The sequence below is a fragment of the Arctopsyche grandis genome, chromosome 11 (assembly GCF_051622035.1).
Source record: "Arctopsyche grandis isolate Sample6627 chromosome 11, ASM5162203v2, whole genome shotgun sequence".
In the NCBI taxonomy this organism is placed as follows: Eukaryota; Metazoa; Arthropoda; class Insecta; order Trichoptera; family Hydropsychidae; genus Arctopsyche; species Arctopsyche grandis.
Genome location: NC_135365.1, coordinates 10,527,327 through 10,549,140, shown reverse-complemented (window position 1 = coordinate 10,549,140; position 21,814 = coordinate 10,527,327). Strand labels below are relative to the sequence as shown.

The window sequence follows — 21,814 nt, the reverse complement described above, 5'->3', positions numbered from 1 at the left end:
ATTATTTATTGATTTCCGGTCCAGAGGTTTTTCACGCTCGAACGAACGGGCGCTCAAAGGTACGCTCATGTGAGAGAACACGCGCGCACAAGTAACACGAGCGGAAAAGCTGTAAAACCCTGGAAAAACTGAAAAGCGCTTGCGATTAAAAAACCACTCCAGTGCTTAAAATACCGTTCCCGTCTTCGGCAAGCGTGAGCATATAATATTCGCACTATTTATTGGTGTTGATGAATAGATTTTTGAAGCAGCGCTGCAGTGTTATGATTGTCATTTGTCACTTGTCATATACACACGCTGTACAATCAGCGATTTTCAAATGGGGTGCCAATGCACAGTGTCACAGATGTGTACAGGGGTTTTTTGAATTTTAAAATAAATTTTACATTATTCATTATTATTATGCTTAACAAGTCAATTCAATTTAATTTTATAAAGTCTGATTAAATATTTTAAAATATTAATCAAAATAATATTGTTATATTTTTCTTTCCGAGTATTGGTTATAAGAACATTCTCAAGCTTTAAAAAATATTATTACGTAAGTAATATATAGGTATAATAGCTAATGACTTGATTGTTTCCATAACCATGTAATTCTTTCAAATTGAGTGTTCACGGGTTCAATCCCTACCTGGTGCTGTTGGTCTGATCTTGAATTTGTGACTGCAGGTTGAAAGTTTGCCAATTTATCTGATTTTCATTGAAACGGTCCCAATAAATTGGCAATCTTGACTTTTTCTCGCAAATTTCAAGTTTTTCAGTATCACTTTTCATTTTACAATTTGCTGATTTATAAACCGCTGCAAAAATCTAAATTTATCCATAGATGTCTCTGTGATGTTCTGTAAAAAATATTATATTTATTGTTTATTGATGTTTATAAATAGCCAGAAAGGCGCATTTGCAGCTTACCTGTTAGGCCTTCCTGTTATGTGTATATTATTATTTTGTTTCTTTTATGGTACATTTTTGACCGCTGTGGTGCATTAGATATTCCTGTAATGCCACAATGTTCCAAGCATTAAATAATTAAATGTGGAAAATGATATTTGATTAATCTAGTCATTTCACTTTAATCAGCATATGATTACATCAGAAAATGAATAAGATTTAAAATATTTAAATAATAAAAATATTAATTTGAAATGAATCTGGCAGTAAAAAAAATCACAAAATTTTCGTTTTAGGCGACAATTCTGGTTAAAGGATATTTTTCAACAATACTATAGCGTTTTTTAAACAACGATATATTATTATATTTTTAAAAATTTATTCATCTTTATACTAGCGAAGGACGTTTATTCGCTTTACATCAAAAATTTTACCCATGGTACCCATCATTTAATTATTTTTATTTGAAAATTTACCGGCGTTGGAAAATTCCGCTTTTATTTAGTGAAAATAATATGTATTCACGCTTCGCTGAGTTGAAAATAGCCCATTAGATATGACTCAAACTGACATAAACATCTGTAGAAAAATAACAATCATTCACATTCTCTTATTCTGAAAAACCACCTTTATCACATTTATTTATTAATAGATAAAAGCCTAATGGAACTAATTTTCGTTCTCGCATGATGCACATAAACACCTTGGGAAAAATCACCAATGCGAAGCTAATTAGCACCTGCCAAATTGTATTGTTTCAAAATATTAGCACATCTAGAACGCTTGATAACCATTGTCATATATGTATGTATGTATCATATCTACATATGTGGAGATACATGAGTGTTGTGTTGTCGTAAATTGAGTTTGCACAAAGTGAACGATAATGGCGGGTGGCGCGTTTTCGCGTTAAGCTGGAAATCACTACGCGTTACTCTGTTTTTGACAAACGATATATAACGAAATTTTCCGGCTATCGGAAATTATGCGCGCGCGTGCTCACGTGCGTGAAAATCCCCGAAATCCCGCTTTCGAGCAAATTTGTATACCGTGTTCGATATGCCTGTAGGTACGTAAGTACATACATATATACGTATGCTCACAGGTGAAATTGATGTGCAACATAGTCGCATTGACAATGAAACATTCTACTGATTGGTTTGACAAAGTGTTCGGAGACTATGGGGGTCTCGACTGTGATACACATTAATCTCGACATAAACTGACGAAGTCGTGTTGGTGCAGTTGCCGGTTTATACAGCTCAAATTGGCAACCGGAGTACGGAAAATATTTTCTGTTCATTCTATATAAACATATGTTCCGTAATGTGTATGTGTCGTATCCTTTACACCAGTAGCCGACACGATCTATTCATATTAGCCAGCAGCATAGCTCGGCGCCGGGTTCGATTCCATGAGCTGACCTCGATTGAAAAGATTTTTTCCGAGTATATCAGTAGTGCTGCTGGTCATACCTGGATATTTGTGATTCCAGGTCGATCGTTTCCTATCAGAGTTTGCCGATTTTCTCTGATTTCATTGTTGAAACGGTTCCCGGTAAAATTGGCTAAATATCATTCCTACCTACTATGTCACCACTATTTGAGATTGATTAATGTACAATTCATAGATGTATCGGTAATTTGCGAGTTTTTCAGTGTCTTGTAATTCAGCGACTTGTATAATATAAAAAAATGCTGCAATGTTTGTAATTGGCCAGGAAGGTGCATTGGTGTAACCTGTAAGGTCTTCCTGGTATATACATACATATGTAAAAAATAAATAAATAATAATATTGTTACGTAGGGGTGGGTTGAGGATCCAAATAAAAGGCCAAAGTCACTTCTCAGCATTTATTGGGTGATTAAGGATATTCACGCACTGCCAGTGCTCCGTCCAGAATGCCTTAAATAAATATTATCATAAAAAACAGAAAAATGGCCTAAGTACCTGCTTATAAAGTGCAGGTCGCTCATTGCATCTTCCTCGACATGTTTATTTACCTATTGTTATAGTCACGTACTAGATATGCAGTCCCACGTAATCGTACTCTCAGTTCTGAGAACTCTAGTGAGAAGTGATCGAATGCCGTTACCGACCACTAAGTCCCTTCGGGGGTCTCCATTGTTAGCCGACAGCACTTAAGCCTGGAGATAATCCTCGAAAACCAATTATAACGGCGGCTCCTTTTTGTATGTGCTCCAATATTATACGAAATGTATCCGGTCCGGATCCGGTTGTTAAAATATCCATGCATGAAGTGACATCATACTGGCGAGCGCACCCGTACTAACGATAGTGTTGCCATGTGGATATGAATATTTTCAAAGACATCATATTGTGACAGTATTGATGCAACGCAAGTAATATTGCGCCGTATATTTACGCTATATGGTGTATAAGTAAGTCGATTTTGTCTTGCACTTGTCTTTAACAGGCATAAACGTGCTGCAAACGAGTGGTGCTGTATAGTATGAACCGAAGTAGTATTTTCCGTGCAGTGTTATGCCGAGCTGTTGACGTGCAGTATTGGATAATATAAACGAACGAGTTATTCGCAAGAGTTTTATTCAAAGAGTTTAATTATATCAAAATGATCGATTAAGCTTGCTTTTTATTTTAACATTATTATTATAGTAGACAAATGCTTTCAATGTAACTAATAATGTTTTTTGTTAGTGTATGATCAATGTATTAAAAGCTTGCCTTGTAGTATGTAGTTAACTGATGTTTTTTCAATACAGTAATACTTTCATTATTTTCAAGCTTGATTTCATTTAGTGAATACGTCTGAACTATTTACATTGTTGATTCCCCCCCAATAGCCTGAAACATTATGATACGGGTAATTAAGCTATAAGTTAAACAAAGCTGATTAAACATTCGATGATAGTAATGATGTGGTGTATAATCAATCAATTCAATATTGATTCTATACATAACTGGGCTTGGCATACACCATATATTTATTTAAGTATGCGGTATACATTTTTAATCAATGTAGAGATAACATTAGGACTGTACAAATTCTTGTTATGAAAAAAAAATCATATCAATTTATCTAAATAAGAAAATTCCAGGTGTAGGCAAAATATCTATGTATTTCACATCTCGTCTTCATTTGAAGATTATCTTACACAAAGACTCAGACTCCTTCACTAGCTATTTTCTTAATAAATCGTTGTTCCTCAATACTACCGAGTGTTTCCACATTACATTCTCTAGACATACGTACGTCCCCTATATTGTTTAATTTTTGTTTAATAATAATCAATTACTATTGGTTGATCGTGTGACTTACCTTGGCATTTTATTTGATAGTATAATAATCTTTCCGTTTTTATATTGATTTGATAATAAGCCCTTTCCAAGCTCTTTAAATCACATATGTAGTACTGTTTCCTTGCTTCTCAATTCATTTGTAAGAAGTCATCTGGATTTTTTTTGTAACATTTGGAATCCTTTCTATCGAGTATACATACATATATTAATAATTTAAAACGCATAAATAGAAAATTCCATTCCCACTGCAACTCCAGACTTCTTCACAATGATATTTTTGTTTCCTTAAAATCTTTAATGACGAAAATTTATGATTTATTTAAATTTTTTGTTTAAGCTTTTGAATTATATAATGAATAGTCATTTTTTATTAAGTAAGATCCTATTTCAATGTCCAATAAGATCCCTCTTATATTTTTTTCATTTTTTCTATTGCTATAATTCTTTTTTATACATGTACATAGATCTTGCTCTTATTTTTACAATATTCCTCCTCAGACTGATCTTTTTTGTTCCTTTTCTTGGTTTTAATTTCTATTGTTTGCTCATTTTTCTTAGTAGTTAATACATACATATATATAGTACATACATATATCTCATTTCAACCATTAGTCAATGCTCTTCTTCTCCGTTTTTAATTTTTTTATTGTTGTTTTTAATTTTTAGAAACTTTTTTGGTGTCAATGTTACATACATGTTACAATGTTACATGCATATACGTTGTAATACTGTTTCTATTTTTTTAAATAAATAAATTCCAATACTTATCATGTGTATGTAAAGGTATACATATATATGGTCTGTGTAAGATTATCAAAAGATACTATTATACAATGAAAAGTATCTTATGATGGGTGATTTTAACTTCATTAAATGTTTTTCCTTCTACCAGTTATGAAGAATTGATCGAAATAAATCAATGGACAAAAATTTGTAGATCAAGAAAAATATTTACATTTTTTTTACACAACTTTATCGGCTTGCATCAGCAAATTGTGACGACAGACTTTCAACCTAGACTCAATGTCTCGACAGAAACCATGACTATAAATAATAGATAATGCGCCCTGAAACCACTTTTGAACCATTTTTTTCATATCCACACAACATTTTAACCCTTTCAAATTTAACACAAACAGATGGTGCCCCGCTTACCAAAAACGAACTAAGAAAATAGTATAGCGACCATTTTTTACGCACAGTGTGTGGTGATTGTCAACGTGTCAACGCGCCCGGTAAAACGCTAATGGATTTCTGAGGGTACAAATCGGTGGGAACGATCGACCACCCCCCACATAAATATTTGAGATAAGGGCGTCGTTAAAATTATATATTCCGGTTAAAAATAGCGCACACGAGACGTTCTCAGACCTACATACTTTCGAAATCTGGCACACACACTAGTAGCAGGGCATAAATGTCCCACATCTCCGGTGAAAGTGGAAAGTTTTATCCGCATTAAAAGGCTTTCGATAGGCCAATGGGGTGTTCCTGTGGGATGGGGAGGGATTTTTAGGGGGTGAAACACGGGAGGCTTTAACGCGTCACCAGGGACACCCCGCTTCCCCTCTCCTCACCCACGACACCATAATAAACTCTTGTAAACGAAGTGATTTGTTAAAGTGCCACGCCGATCTATCCTCACTTTGGTCTATCTCTGACCCTAATTACCACCGCGGGGCCACCGTTTTTTTTTGTTTCTCAGTCGGTTCGTATTTTTTTGGCAGTAGGAGGTAGCCTACTGTGAGAGTGATGATGTTATGGTATTTGCGCCGTATTCAAAATGGCGCCGATATGTCATCGCCATTGTGGATTTGGATGCATATCGATTTTGTTAGTAATTATGTATGTACATATGTACATTAAGGCTGGGAAGTTCAACAGGTTGTTATATAACGATGTCTTAAACAATTTCCATATATGCATATTTACATACATTTATTTTTTAGCTTAGTTAGTTTAGTTAGTTCAGTGACATTCTTGCCTGTCAAAAATTTGTGATCTGATTCTGAACCACTTTCATACTTCGGATCGCTTTAATGTTTTACTAACATATGGGATATGGCTAGCTAGTATAATATATATTATACTAGCTAACATCGAAGTAAGTAAATGTCTTCGACACGAGGCTAGAGGATTTTAATCATCAACCAATTAATTTATTTATTTAAAAGTTTTGGACCATTGTGGCATTACAGGAAAAACCTAATGCGCCATAATGGCCTACTTAATAAAACAAGAGAGGGAGAAAAAAATTAGAAGATAGAACAAAACGCAAAATCAAAAATTATATTAAAAAAAATTACAAGAAAAGAGAAGAAAAAAACAGTAAAGTAATAAAATAGCGGATAAATGAAAATTACATCGGAATTAATTAATTACATCGGATTAATTAAAAATTACATCAGAATCTTGTATCAGATCAAAATGGTGACAACTACTATCAACACGAGGCTTTCTACGGACTATTTGAAACTCACAAATACTAGTCATAAAAGCTTAATTTTTCGCTCTAATTTATTTTCATCTCATATTAACTTAATATATCAAGATTTTATACATGCTCATATACGTTTTTAATTTACTTATAGATTAATTTATATTAATGAACATGATTTCAGTAGATTTTTTAACCATTCAAAATCATACTTTATACAGTATCAATGATTTGGTGAATATAAGATTAATAGATATACATATGTATAGCATTCAACTACAGTAAGAATATTTGTCAATTTTGTATCATGGTTCATGGTCACTAGTATCATGGTTTTTGAAACTTTTAGATCAAATTCGTTTATAGAATTTATAAAAGTGTGGGAAATAATGTGATATTCAATGGTGCTCTTTCTCTTTTGTCTACATACTACGTCCTGATTCTTTATAGAAAAAGGTTTACAGATTTTTAGTGTATATTTTTACCCGAAACCGATTATTCCTTAATTTATACTATTACTTAAACTGTAACAAACTATGAATTTCATGATTGTGACTAGATATCTGAAGATATAATAATGTAATTTTATACCATATATGTATATGTATGTACATATGTATATAAAAAGGCAACAATTAAAATGATCAGTTTTTTTTTCATCAAAAGTTCAGTGACTTTTAATAAAATTAGTAGTAATAACAGTATTTTACATACGTATGTATATGTATATAGATAAAAATGAACGGTCAGCAAACAGTATTGTTTTAAGCATTTTTTAACAAACATAAAATAGTCAAGCAATCGATGACTAACTGATCATATATTTACTGACCAAATCAAATAAGATTACTAACGAAATAAGCACAGTCATTATATTAAAAAAACAACGCAAACTACTACGGTCATTAATTAAACTGTCTTAAATAGCTTAACTATTGAAATCATTTCATTGTAAATTACTTTATAAATACATAGCCAGACGTATATTTGAACTAACGAAAGATATTCCAGAGCTAAGAAGGGGGAGATGCACTCCAAGTACCAAGTACGAAATGCACTGTTCATCTTGTTTATTGCATTTGCGCTATCGTTTCAAAATTTGCCTTTCAGCAAGTCATTGTTTGTTTTAACCTCGCTATTTACAATGCAACCCTCGCTTCGCCTCTTCTAGAATTTACAATTATAACCAATACATATAAATAATATTACATTGAATAAAAAATATACGTTTTAATTAAATGCATCCTTGTCCGTCCCAGTTGCGGATATTTTCGCGCGATAATCCCGAATTTGGGGATTATTCCATTTAGCATTCCCTGAGCTGGCTCCGGTTTCCCGGAATATCGCATAGCCGGTTTCCCGCAAAACAAATACCCCGTCAATGGCCCGACAGCAAGATTGATCGTTCCACACCGGATGTCCAATTTTTTCCACACCCCCTCTCCAGGAGTGGACGAAACTAACGCCCTCACATTATACACGTGTATACAAAAACACGTTCATAACATTTTACGATAACTAATTATTGAGAGAACATACGTCGGGATGTGTATATCATAAGTGGTCGTGTGCATTTTTGATGTTTGAATTGTACGTACCTGATATTAAGTTGACCGTTATAGTGGCCAGACGTGATGCGTTGAAAAATTAATGATCACTTTCTAAGGTCTGACTGTCAGAGGTTAACTTGTCGGATAATGACACAATGCATCGGTCTTTGCCGCAACTTAATCTTTTATTTATTCAGATATGATGCATATTTCTGAAAAATGCATTAAAATACATACGCAAATAGAAGTCTGTTGAGAGGCGTTCTGAAGCGTACTTTTATTTGATGTCGATGCGCATATTTTTTTATATTTTATATTTATTATTTGGATTATCGAATGTGAATTTCAATATAAAATGTCAAAGTGTGATTTTGAATTCGGAATATTAATATTTGACACATAGAGAGTGGGAAGAATAAATGGAAAGATTTTTAAAATGTAACAAAATAATTCATTTCTTATTCATTCGCTAACATTTAGAAAAAAAGCATGCAATTTCATTTATTATAAAAATTTTGACTGAAAAGATATATTATATTTGCTATTCTTAATTTATTTATGTAATAATATGTTATATCTTATTAAGTTAAACTTATCAATATGTCAACACTTTATATAAAGGCGCTATTTTATGTATACAGAAAATGTTTTTCGGTCACTTTTGTTGGATTCATCAAAATATATTTTTTATTTATGAAAAATATTACGAAATGAAATATGCAGTGAGTAGAGAAAGTTTATTGTTGATGCGTCGACCAGCCAGCTCCCAATGAATCTATACAGTTGAATTGATACAGATCAAGTATTCTCAAATCAGTACGTTCATTCGCCGATGAGTCGCGACACCCTATTGGTTGTTGCATGCAGTGTTCTCATAGGCCGAAGCCGAAGGCCATTTTGGCGCAATCAGGCAAGCAGTACTTGTCAAAAGGTCGTCCACGAATACCAATCACCTTGTTTTCTTACGTTACGTTACGTTAATACGTTATAGTGTTAATTATAAAATCTATAAAGTTTTTTCAGCTTCAAAAATCATTTCATTATAATCAATAGTACTTCATATATCAAATAACGAGTGTCATTTTATTAAACTACTGGACGTTAAATATAATAAAAACTAGCAGCGTGTACTAGAGCTTTCGATTGGAGTGGTCACTGTTAGATTCCCACTAGCAACTGAAGGTCAGACCTTGGTTTGTGACTCTCATGTCAATCATTTCCTATCAGATTTTGCCAATTTTCTGATTTTCATTGAAATGGTTCCTGTAAATTGGCAATTCAATTTCTCTTGCAAGTCTCAAGTTATTCAGCGTCTTGAGGTTCGGCAATTTATATAATAAAAATGCTGCAAAAAATTCTACATAGATGTCACTGTGGATGATGTATGTATGTATGTATGAATTCGAATTGCATAAAAATGCTTATATTAATTGTATTATTGTATTGTATCTGTATTACATAGTACACTAGTGGCTTGGAGCGATATGTAAAGGCATGTTCGATTGAAATACGTTATTCTTTCATAATATTCTAGTTATACGTTATTCTTTCATAATATTGCTTTCATCTTCAAATTACGGCACGCTTCTTTTCACGATTGCAACTTTTCGTTGCGAGCAAATTTATGCCATTCATTTCGAGCGTTTTCAATGCAGTTTATTAGAGACGACATGCACACGAGTGAGTGCACCGTAATGAATCCTATTTCGCAATACTGTATAGAAGGAGAAATAAGCGTACAGAATCCGACTACCGGCTTTCCAGACGACCGGAATTTGAAATAGTTCCGTGTCAGATCCTCGTCATGGAGACGACAACGTTGCACAGTATGACAGCGCAACACTTGCAACACAGATTTCCATATACCAAAAGAGGTCAAAACCACCCCCAAAGGACCGACAAGACCAACTCTTTATATTTTCCATAAATATAATATTATACGTGCTTGTGTGTGTGTTCGTCCGGGGGAAACGCGGGGTCATTTGTCAATCTTTTCTTCGGACCCTTTTTTTGTCATTCGCAATGAATTGCCGCCATTTGCCTACATATTCAACGAATCCTTTCAACACTGAGCAAACTGGGCGAGCCGACCATCCTCAGATAACGTCTGATATTTATGAGAATTGAGGATAGACACAATTTGTATGAGGATAAACGTTGATGTCCTTTCACCCTCCTGCATCTCGCACGGGATAACATTAGCCCCATGGAAAATATTTTTCTCTACGCACTCATATTACTGTCGTCCACATTCTTGAGATTCTTATTCAAATTTGAGCAAAATAAAAGATATTTATATCATTGAATTCAATTGAAACTTACATATATAGGAGAGTTAGAGCTGACTGTTATCAATGTTTTCTCCTAAACATAAAATAGCAAAAAATTTTATCACATAAGGATTCTCAATATATACCATTTTTAATTTATTAGACAAACTTTGACACATATTATCCGAACTTAAAACCATCAACATAATTCTAGATGTTTGAAATCTTTTACTGCTACTGTATAAAGCACTTGCCGCACTGTGATGGATAGCGAGTGACCCGGATTTATATTTTATTTCATCTCTTCAAATATACTGAATTCAGGGTTTTCATATTTTAATAATTCCTCATAAAAGCCTCTATGATTCAAATTATGGAATTACGAAATAAATTCATTGATCAATATCAACATTAATAATTATTTTCACGGGAAGCGCCTTGTACACGTGCCTCATAGATGTGAGAGACAGGAAAAACTCAGTACGCACCACGCTCAACGGTCAGTGTGAGAATGATATCCGCCTTGGGATGACATCCATCTTTTTTTTTTCGTTTCTTGCACTTATTATATGTACATTATTCGACGTTTAGTACACGATAAAATGATTTAATTACTTTTGATTGATTTTCCATTATTTTAACTTAAAATATACACGCTTGGCGTCCAGCACAGTGGCTAGCGAATTTTTTTTAGCACAAAGCAAGTATTAATTGATTAAGGGTTTTTTACTGTATATGTGATTAAAAATAAAGGTAAAATGTTGTTTATATTATATTTATATTTTAATTTACCAAGTGTCATATTAATGCAAACTATTAGTGTCAAACATTTTTATTTGTGTGCATTTTTTTTACTATATAGTATGTTAAAGAAAGATATGAATTACCAGAGTTATAACTATAGTCTTGTTAATAAAGTTCGTTTGTTTCAGTAAACATAGAACAATATAATTTAATATTGCTTTTTCTCATTTGTAGTGGGATTGATAAATTACTTGTATTTTCAAGCAAAATACAAATAATATAATAATGAATAATAGAAAATGTCTGCATATGGTGCAAATAGCAATTGCAATTCTTCTTTTGTAGATTTATTGCATACAACCTACATATAAGGATTAAAAACTTAGTTTTGTACAAACACTTAATTTTATCATTTTAATAAATTCTCAGTAGAAAACAGTTGACATACATATGTGATATTTGTATGTATCACATACAAATGTATACGTATTATCTGATGTTAATTTAGATTTCTTCTCAATTTATTTAAATTAAATAACGAGCATTATATTTTTCTTATTTTATCATAACAAATTAGTCATCGGACACACGATCGAGATTTATGTGAAGTGAAAAGGGTTGTTCATTTGAACAGATGGGTCTCGTAAACCCCACAGGCGTCAATATAATAATATACATAGTTCGAAAGCGATCAACTCAATATTGCTTGGAACGCTCTAAATATTTATGGTCACGATTTCACAAACAAAAATTACCATTTCTATAAATACAAATACATTTTATGCCACTTTCTACATATATTATAGTCGTATTTATTCTGTCTGCTTCTTTATATTTGTATTGAACTAGAGTTCATTTCAAAATGGTCTCTGTATAGTTATCAAAGCATGGGGTGTGTATAACCCGTCTCTAGTACACCTCTGCAATAGACAGGGGTAATCTTCTAAGGTAATTACTCTTACTCTCGATAATAATATTGAGATTGCTTTCACGGTGGAAAAGCGAAGCAATCAGCCAACGGGTCTCCAGGGGAGTTCCTTGGCGAAAATCATAGTGGTTTGATGCCTTCATCTCGGACTATTGCAGATGTTTGCCATCACCTGGCTTCGATTTTCACTTGCTTGCCAGTACCTTACCAACCTCAGAGCCATGGTTCAATTTCTCCTTTGACGGTTTGATCGATACTAGAGAGGTTATTGTGGGTCTTCAGAAATGGCAAAGTGTCGTTTTCATCTCACGCAACGAGGAAATCAATTTTAATACACGGGTATTTAATATCAAAGTGTTCGCTTGGGGGTGTAATATAATTCGACTGGTTAATTTCATCTCAGAGAAAGTGGTTTATGTTTTGTCTCGTCGTTTCTCTCGTAAATAAGCAGACTTTTGTGTAAAGTTTCGGGCGAAAAAGTCTGGTCTTTCTCCTCCGAACCGAGCGGGCGAGATAAAAGTATTAAAAGAAATTCTTGAAGCACTTTCGGCTTTCGGATAAAAAAAGTTTCTAGTAATTTTTTTTTCTCGTAACGCTTTGACCTCCATATAACAAAAGGGTCCGGTTACGTTCAACAACAATTTTGGCAAAGTAAACTTTTCGATTTCTTTGCCGGCAGCAGCCGGAGCCAAATTTAATTGTTTAAGATTCGATTAGACAATGCCCGAATAATTTATTTGAAAAGGTATTTAATAATGCAACAAAAATTGCTTTTATAAACTTTGAGATACTTTATCTTTGTAAAACAAATGGACTTGAGACAAATATAACATATAATACTAATCAAATTGCCCAACATTAACAGGCCGATGAAAGTTGAAAACAATATATAAAAATTGAACTTTTACAGATTTTTTTTTAGTATATATCAAAGTTACATCGAGTATTCACTGTCTTAGTGCATTCGTGGGTGAACAACAGATACCCCTGATTAGGCTAACGGGACTCAGTGCCCGAACAAAGGATACGCAGAAGTTTTCAAAGATTTGGGCGAGTGCGTACTTGAACAACATACTCGCCAGGGTTGACCTTTACGTGCCTAAACAATAGACACATTAATGGATCGGGAAGCTGTGATGTGCAACTTGTACTTTATAAAGAGGTACACACGGTAGATCAGATCATTCTGGAGTGAGCAATGGATCCGTGTGAACCTCTTTAATCGTTGAATAAGTGACTTTGGCCTTTTATTTGGATCCTGAACCCACCCTTACGCAACAATAGTATACTAAATTTGCTATTGCTAAATAATATTTGTAAACAGATTTTTATAGCAAGCAAACAAACAAGGGTTTGTCTATTTATTGTTAAGACAGAAATAAAACAATAAATAAATATTTATAATGTTAAATCAAATTATTAAAATAATTTTTGGAATAACAAGAAATGGTTTCAAAATGCTCTCAAAATATTGATATTACAAACACCTAAATATGTATATATATATATATATATATATATATATATATATATATATATATATATATATATATATATATATATATATATATGTATATATATATATATATATATATATATATATATATATATATATATATATATATATACTTGCGTGCGCCTATAAATTACCTTATATTATATTTGTATATAATCAATCCCTTTCCGAAACCACCCGTTCAAATCAACGGGCACAACACTAGTTTTTTATAATATTGACGGGAAATTATTAAGTTGTCATTTACACTGTATTAATTTATAAACGTGTACCTATGTATACATATATATATATATATATATATATTCGATATAAAATAAAAGATAATCATCGAAAATTTATCGGACATTGACAGAATTCTGCCGTTGCCTAATACGGGCAATTTTCCATTGTGAGGGAATTTTCAAGATTTTCACCGTCAGGCCATCTCAATGGGTGGGCCGCGTAATAAATCACTCTCGCCTTATAATAAACGTTTCTTGTTACGAGTGACTACCCCGCTGTCTGTCACCTTTTATGAATTTATCATTAGTTTTGACAAGGTTTTCGACTTTGTTATTCGAATTTCCTACGGGCACACCTCGGCGTCAATCTTTCGTCTGCTCGCCTTTCAGGTCGCTTTCTACCCGCCGAAAATACGCGGAGGGTGAGGTCCTTGCTTGTTTTTGACACTTTGATTGTGATAATTTTCATCATTGCCGTATCGAAATTTATTGGACTAATCTGAAAACAGTTTACGGTGAAAATTGGATCTATCAATTTGCGCAAAGCTGCCGTTTCGCCATTCGGAAACATTTATTACTGACTCGTGTTGTTTTATGGATAAATGTTTGTACGCTTAACTGCTCGCTTATTAACGATTTTTTAAATTTGTTTGACTTTAAAATGAGATATGTGTTTCATACGATTGTATTATATCATTTATTCATACACATTAATTAAATCGAACTGTAAATGGATGTATGCCTCAGCCAATATAAATGAAAGTAACATTTTGGTAACTAAAATAATAAGAGCAACAAATTCGACTGAGGAATGAAAAAATATAAGGAAATAAATACAGATAGAGGTAGAATGTAGATTTTGCTGGTATTTTCGATATGATCTCATGATCTACTCTTGTCATAATCATTAATTAATCTACGGAAAATGACGTATTGTTTTCAATATGTTTGTGTTTCTTTCATTTTAAATGAAAAATGTATACATACTACTTATAATATTTATTTTTAATATAATATAATGTCGTTTTTCTAGTAATGATTGTTTGATATACTGATATTACTTTTCATATTCAATTTTGTATTTTATTTTATTTTTATTTTACATATATACCAGGAAGGCCTTACAGGTAAATCCCAATGCGCCTTCCTGGCCAATTACAAATACAAATGCAGCATTTTTATTATAAGTCGTTGAATTGCGAGACACTGAAAAAACTCGCAAATTAACGAGACATCTATGAATTGTACATAAATTTTTTATTGTACATCAATCAAATTTCAAATAATGGTGACATAGTAGGTAGGAAGGATTTTTAGCCAATTTTTTTTTTTCCGGGAACCGTTTCAACAATGAAATCAGAGAAAATTGGCAAACTCTGATAGGAAACGATCAACCTGGAGTCACAAGTCCAGGTCTGACCAACAGCATACTCTGAAAAATTCATTTTCATTCAGGGATTGAACCCGGCACCTTCTTGACGGTAAGCAGAAGCTTAACGTCCGAGCTATGCTGCTGGCTATGTTATCTTTACTCTGTTATCTTTATACAATACTTAAGAAAATCTAATACTGTATATATTTTAAACACTTAATCTATATACAGACATATAAAGCTTACCGAACAATTAAAATCCCATTTTAATGGACTGCTCAAAAATGGACAAGGATTACTTTATGTAGTTTCTGTATGTACATATGTATGTTATTTGGTCAGTTCCTTCGTTTGATTTGGCCACTAAATATATGATCAGTAAGTTTAACTATTGGTCAATAACTGCTGGACTATTGTCTGTTTGTCAAAAAGTACTTAAAATAATAAGCGATTTATTAACCGTTAATTATTATCTACATATATGCCACACCATTATCACCAAATTTGTATAAAATTTACTGACCATTTATTGAATAGAACTGGACATTCAAATTATTGCCTTAAGTAACGAACGACAACAATTACTACACTCGACAGTACTTGAATACATTTAAAATTGTAAGAACACACTCAAAAGTGCGACACGACACACTTTGGTAGACTGCAGCTGTGATATGTGTGATATGTGAGCTGTGATATGTGTGTCTTCATGTTATTTTTATCTCGTACAATCTTATTATTTCGACAAGTTTCTACTTTATTTCTTCAAATATGGGAATCACCGTTATCAATTACTTTCAAATAAGTTAATACGAGGATATCATCGAAACCACTCCAGGCGGTAAGGTTTGCGAAGAGACGGGGTGGTACAAATTTATCTGATCTAGCAGCGTTTTTAATATATACGCAAAACAATCTAAAAAACAAATGATAGTAAAAGAAATTACTTGTATTGAGTTGTGAAGGGGTGGTAGAAAGTCGCGTTTGGACAGCTAGCTGTCATTGGTTCGATCTGATAAAGGTTCAGATGTAAATTTTAATGAGTTAAACTCCTCTAGCTTCATGTCGAAGCCATTAGCTTACTTCAATATTAGCTACCCCCGTATATCAAAGCGACCTGAAGAGTGAGAGTGGTTCAAAATCAGGTCACAAGTTTTTGAAGGGCAAGAATTTCAAGGAACTAACAGAGTGATGCTAATAAATACTTGTAAAAACACGTGCTGCGAATCAAAAAAATAATTAAACCAGTGATATTTTATTATATTTAATTAAATTATCTATTAAAAAAAATATATTTTAATTTAAAATTACTAATTATACCTACGTATATCTACCAGGCATTGAACTCAGTTCATTGAATTTTCGAAGGGGAAAATCGTTAAGAATTTTAAGGTATTATTCAAAAATGCAAAGAAACGACTTGCCCCCCTCCATAAAATTACAGTCCAGGCACATTCTTGAAGGGTCGAACCCTATCGTCCTGCGGCTGTAACGGATCACCAAAGACCATGATTAAAAATCCAATCTTGCGTGCGCGCGTGGCCTCAAATCCGGCGTGCTTATTACGGAGTTGGGATATTGGGTTCGAAGCCCGAGGCGGCAATCGGTCTTTGGTCAGGAAGATTAAGGATTTCAATTGTGTCTGATGAATTTCTTCTTGCGACTCTATTTTATAGCTCGACCTTGCCTGCGTACTGCACAATTCGACTTAATAAAACACCGCGGCAATTTAAATAATTCTCAGACGTATTTTTATATACCCTTCTCTTTGGCCTGCTATAAAATTTAATTAGCACTGGAGCGAAAGGGAGCATGAAAAACATTCACAAATCGTGTTAGTGTTTCTCCCCTTGTCGCATTATCGCACGGGAAATTAATTTAGCTATGAGGTGTGTTTACTGTATGAGATCGTACGCGTTTGTTACGTCAGGAGAAGAAAAAAATATAAATAAACTCAAAGGGGGAAACGTGGGGGGATATTTTAGTTAATTTGTACGGTTGAAAATAAAATGTATAAAATTTATAATAGGTATGTAAGTAATGTAATAAATTATTAGGCGGTTGAATTACGTAGGCACGCCTCTCGTGTTACTACTACGCCAATTAAAAATAATTTATCGTATTCTGTAGTATTTTAAGCCGGTTATATATGAAGTGTTGTATGTTTGAAATTTGTCTGATATTCGAGAGCTTCTGGTTGATTTCAATATTGAAATTTTGTTAGTATATTATTTATATATATTTTTTAATTAATGTTTTACCATGATGCCATTGCGGGTTTTACCTCTGAGCGACAACTATGGTATTAACATTGTATAATATATACATATGTAAATTTGAAAACCCATTCAAATAGTAGGTAAGATTTTTTTGACAATTTGATAACGACCGACGAAAGATCACTGGGGTACCATTCTAGTACTCTTGTCCATTCTTTTAAATACGTAACTCGCCCTTTTTCATTTAAATCTCTTAGCTGTTTTGACCATATCCACTACCCTTGTCATACTTCTCACCCACGTATCAGGTTTCCTATCTCTTCTTGTTATGCCGAGAACATAGCGGTCCATACATGTTTGAATGCATAGGACTTTGTATACCATCTTGGCATTCAATGTTCAAGTTTCCCATCCATACAAAACTATTAGCATCACTGGCAAAACACATTGATCTTAGATCATTTTTTTCAGGCAAAGGAGCATTTATAATATATGAAATATTATTTTGATTTTTTTGTTAGCAAGTATAATATAAATATGTACATAGATAAAGCCAAAGTTAATTTGAAAATGCTGTCATTTCATGCCATCCATTTGTAGTAAGTGAATTATGTATAAAATACATATAAAAGAGATATTTTCTAAATTACGGTATTCATCTAGGCTTTAGAATCTGTATTAATAATTTTAATATTTAAAATTGCTTTCATTATTTTTTGCAATGAAATAATACATCAGTGAATATATGTATAATAGGTGGGATGACAGTTAATAATGATGATAATTTATTAGTCAATTTGTAGTTGTGCTAAAAATATATGAAATTCCTTGACTGTGATAAACAGAACAATGGAGTCGGAGTCGGAGTTGTAATAAATCAAAGAAATCCGACTCCGTTTTATTATTTTCTTTAATTCATAGTATTATGTATGTGTCAACTAGAGACTCCAATTTTGTTGAAGTAAATCCACTAATAAATTTAAATTTAATAATTTCTTTATAAAAATCATTATTTTAAATTACATCACTATTGCAAGTATTTTGATGTTTTGAGACGAACATCTATTGTTTTCTCTGTCTCATACTCTTTTATTCTAATTGCTTTTACTCTCAATTTTTGCAATGATTTATTTGTGTAAAAAATTCATACATATATACTATTAATGTACTTACTTTTAATTTATACCTATTTGATTACCAATAATTCAATAAATTGTGATAAAATGTGAATTTTTAGCGATTTTACTAATTCCTTTTGATTTTTATATTTTTAAAATGGCTATTATTTATTACTAACAATTTCAAACGTTGGAATGAAAAGTCGATCTTACTAAAACTGTTCAAGTTAGAGTCGGACTGAGAGTTAGAGTGAGAGTCAAATAAAGTCGGAGTCGGGGTCGGTGGATTTCGATCCGACTCCACAGCCTTGGTATTACTTTAATGATACTTTTTTAATTCAAATAATGTGTACAAATCACAAGCACAAAACAATGATTGCAATAAAATAATCTGAATAAAACCGCAAGTTCATCCGATTCCGTTATTTTAAACCAATGAAATTTAATCCAATTTTATTATATAACATTCTATTTAACAAACTTATAAAATACCCTCACTATATGTATGTATGTGCACATCCATGCTTACTCCGACATAATCTTAACAAATGAAATACCAGTTTTATCTCACGCAATTCATTATTTGAGCGGAGCTTTACTAGAATATAAACGCCGAGAAACATTACCCGGCACTTTAGACATATCTCACGGCTAGTTCACCTATAATTTACACCTTTGAAGAGTCGACGCCGACCAAAGTACGAGATTGAAAGCGGTCTTTTGTTTGGGATTTGACGCGTCCACGCACGTTAATATACGCGGCCAGAAGGTACATAATTAATTATCGGAAAGACCACACGCGCGTGCCGAGAGATACCACACCAGGCCCACCCCCAAAGTCCAAAGGACCATTATTTTTCCACGGCTGGTCGAGAGACTCTCTCGTTTGCTTTTTCTGCGTTTTCTTGAGCCTTCAAGGCCCATTTGTCTAGCATTAGTCATGCGATCCCCGTCCCGTTGTATATAGGCTTACCATACATCCCTTTTTGACTGGGACATTCCAGACGAGATAGTCCTAGTCTATTTTAATTAGAATTATATATATGTATATATTTATTAATAAAAGTTAACTATAAAAATTTTTCAAAAGCGTATATACTCCCATTGTATTATTATTTAATTTTAATAACCTAACTAATTTTCGAAAAAACTATTATTTATAATAAATTGCTAACATACTACATACGTATTCAATAAATGACTAGTGGCTTAATTAACTGTAGTCAACTTTTCTATACAAGTCTTGCACTTCATCTAGTATCATTCTAGTTCACATTGACTCGTTTTATTATTGCTTGCCCTCGTTTAAATATATTGTAAACAAATTAAATAGTAAAGTAGCTTCTATACTACATACATACATACATAGTTCAACAATAGCAGTATAACATACGAAAAAATTGTAAATTGAATATATGAGTAAATTGGTTTTTACTTAAGTGTTATGAATAAATCAAGCAAAGTTTCTGACTCGGTAAGTACGGCCTTATATTTTTATTACTATTTTTTGTTTCAAATTCCTGATTATTTTATTTAAAATTCGTATCTTAATCGATATAGAGTTGTAGAACCAATTTTTATTTTCAATAATGTTATTTACTATTTGTTTCTATAATAAAATGAATAAATAATAGGTATCAAAGTACTTATTCACTTCGTTTATGTTTATCAGAAAGCTACTTTCTTCTTTCAAATCTTATTTATGTATATTTTACAGTGATTTTTATTATAGCTGTGAAAGTATACTTTCACTAAAACAACAAAAGCTTTTCGTTATCTTCTCCAGTGTTTAAATATTTAATTACATCACAAGGCTAACTTCTTGAACTTAGGCCAACTTCTGTAGTTTTTCTAAATATAGATTTATATGAGAACAGTTTTATAACTGAATTTAATGTCTTATTTTTCATAAAGTGGACAGTTCTCAGTCCTTTTTGTCAAATGGGGTTATTGGGAGCATGCTATCAATATCCTGATTTGGGTGATATGCTTTCACCGATTGAGTTGATGAAAGTATTCTTATACTCTAAGCCCGCTTTAAAGGTCAAGGAATTTGACCCTTAAAGCCCTCAACACGAGGCCACCACCCCCCAACGAATACAGTAAAATTCTTATACTAATAAAAGTATACTTTAACTAGGGGAATACATATTCACTGTAACATAATATACAAAATACCAAATATCGGGGATTGGATTAGATAATACCCAATATTATAACTCAATAGTTAGTGTAGCATATACCATATAACCAGTAGCATAGACTAGTGGTTAGCATATGGGTATAATGCTTTCGAACAGAGTGGTCACGGTTCGATTCCCACTAGTAGTTGTTGGCCAGACCATGGTTTGTGACTCCAGGTCGATCGTTTCCTATCAGATTTTACAAATTTATCTGATTTTCATTGAAACGGTTCCAACGAATTTCCAACGTTTACTCATTTTCTCGCAAAGTTTTGAGTTTTTCAGCATCTTCTTAAAAATATATCATTGGATCGATTTTTAATGTGTAATCGATGTTTTTTATAGTATATAAAATACTTCTTTACAATATTGTATACAATATTCTGTACAATATATGGTTTTATGCCGGTATCAATAATTAATAATTCGATGTATACCACACTCGTCACTTTGGAACATTCTGTTAAGACGAGTGTGCATTATTGATTGAAATAAAATAAATATTGCTAGTAAATGAGAGGTTCCGGGTTTTCATACTGGTTAGGTTAGTTCGATTAAAAAAAACCATACTATATATGATTTTGAGTATTTCTACTGTGCTGCTAATCAGATTTAAATATTTTATTAATGAACTCAAATTGTTAACTCATCTTTTGACGATACTCAAATTTACTCGAAATTATGTATGTTTTTCTTATATAGAGAAAAATCTTTTGTTACAGTGGTTTTGATTCCTTTGGCTTTCCTAGAATGGAGTCAAAGGACAGTGTTCCGATTTGACATAAAAATAGCATGGTTATCCGACATCGCCAGGATATCCCCGGGATATCGACTTTGGAAGTTGGCCGTGCTCGACCACCATTACTAAACATCGACGGTCGCGAGCTGCTCACGCGATGGCGTTTCTCGTCAGAAACACGTATAAATCAATAGAAATCAATTTACACCCCATAATTTTAGCCGGTATCGCCTCGCCCATCAGTCAAATTGTCGCCCTCGGGGGTGTGGGGGTGCGCTTTGGTGGCACGGGGGTTGTAAAGTGGGGCCAAGTGCTTGCTTGCTTACCTACATACATAT

The 21,814-nt window shown here is 32.8% G+C and overlaps 1 protein-coding gene across 1 annotated transcript in view; it reads left to right on the top strand.

Annotated features, from left to right (window-relative positions):
- LOC143918561 (uncharacterized) overlaps positions 1 to 21,605 on the top strand; it is a 386,376-nt gene extending 364,771 nt beyond the window's left edge. Inside the window, exon 8 of the mRNA XM_077440502.1 lies at positions 21,460 to 21,605. Coding sequence (XP_077296628.1) covers positions 21,460 to 21,605 — 146 coding nt within the window. The remainder of the gene's footprint in view (positions 1 to 21,459) is intronic.
- Positions 21,606 to 21,814: the final 209 nt, after the last annotated feature.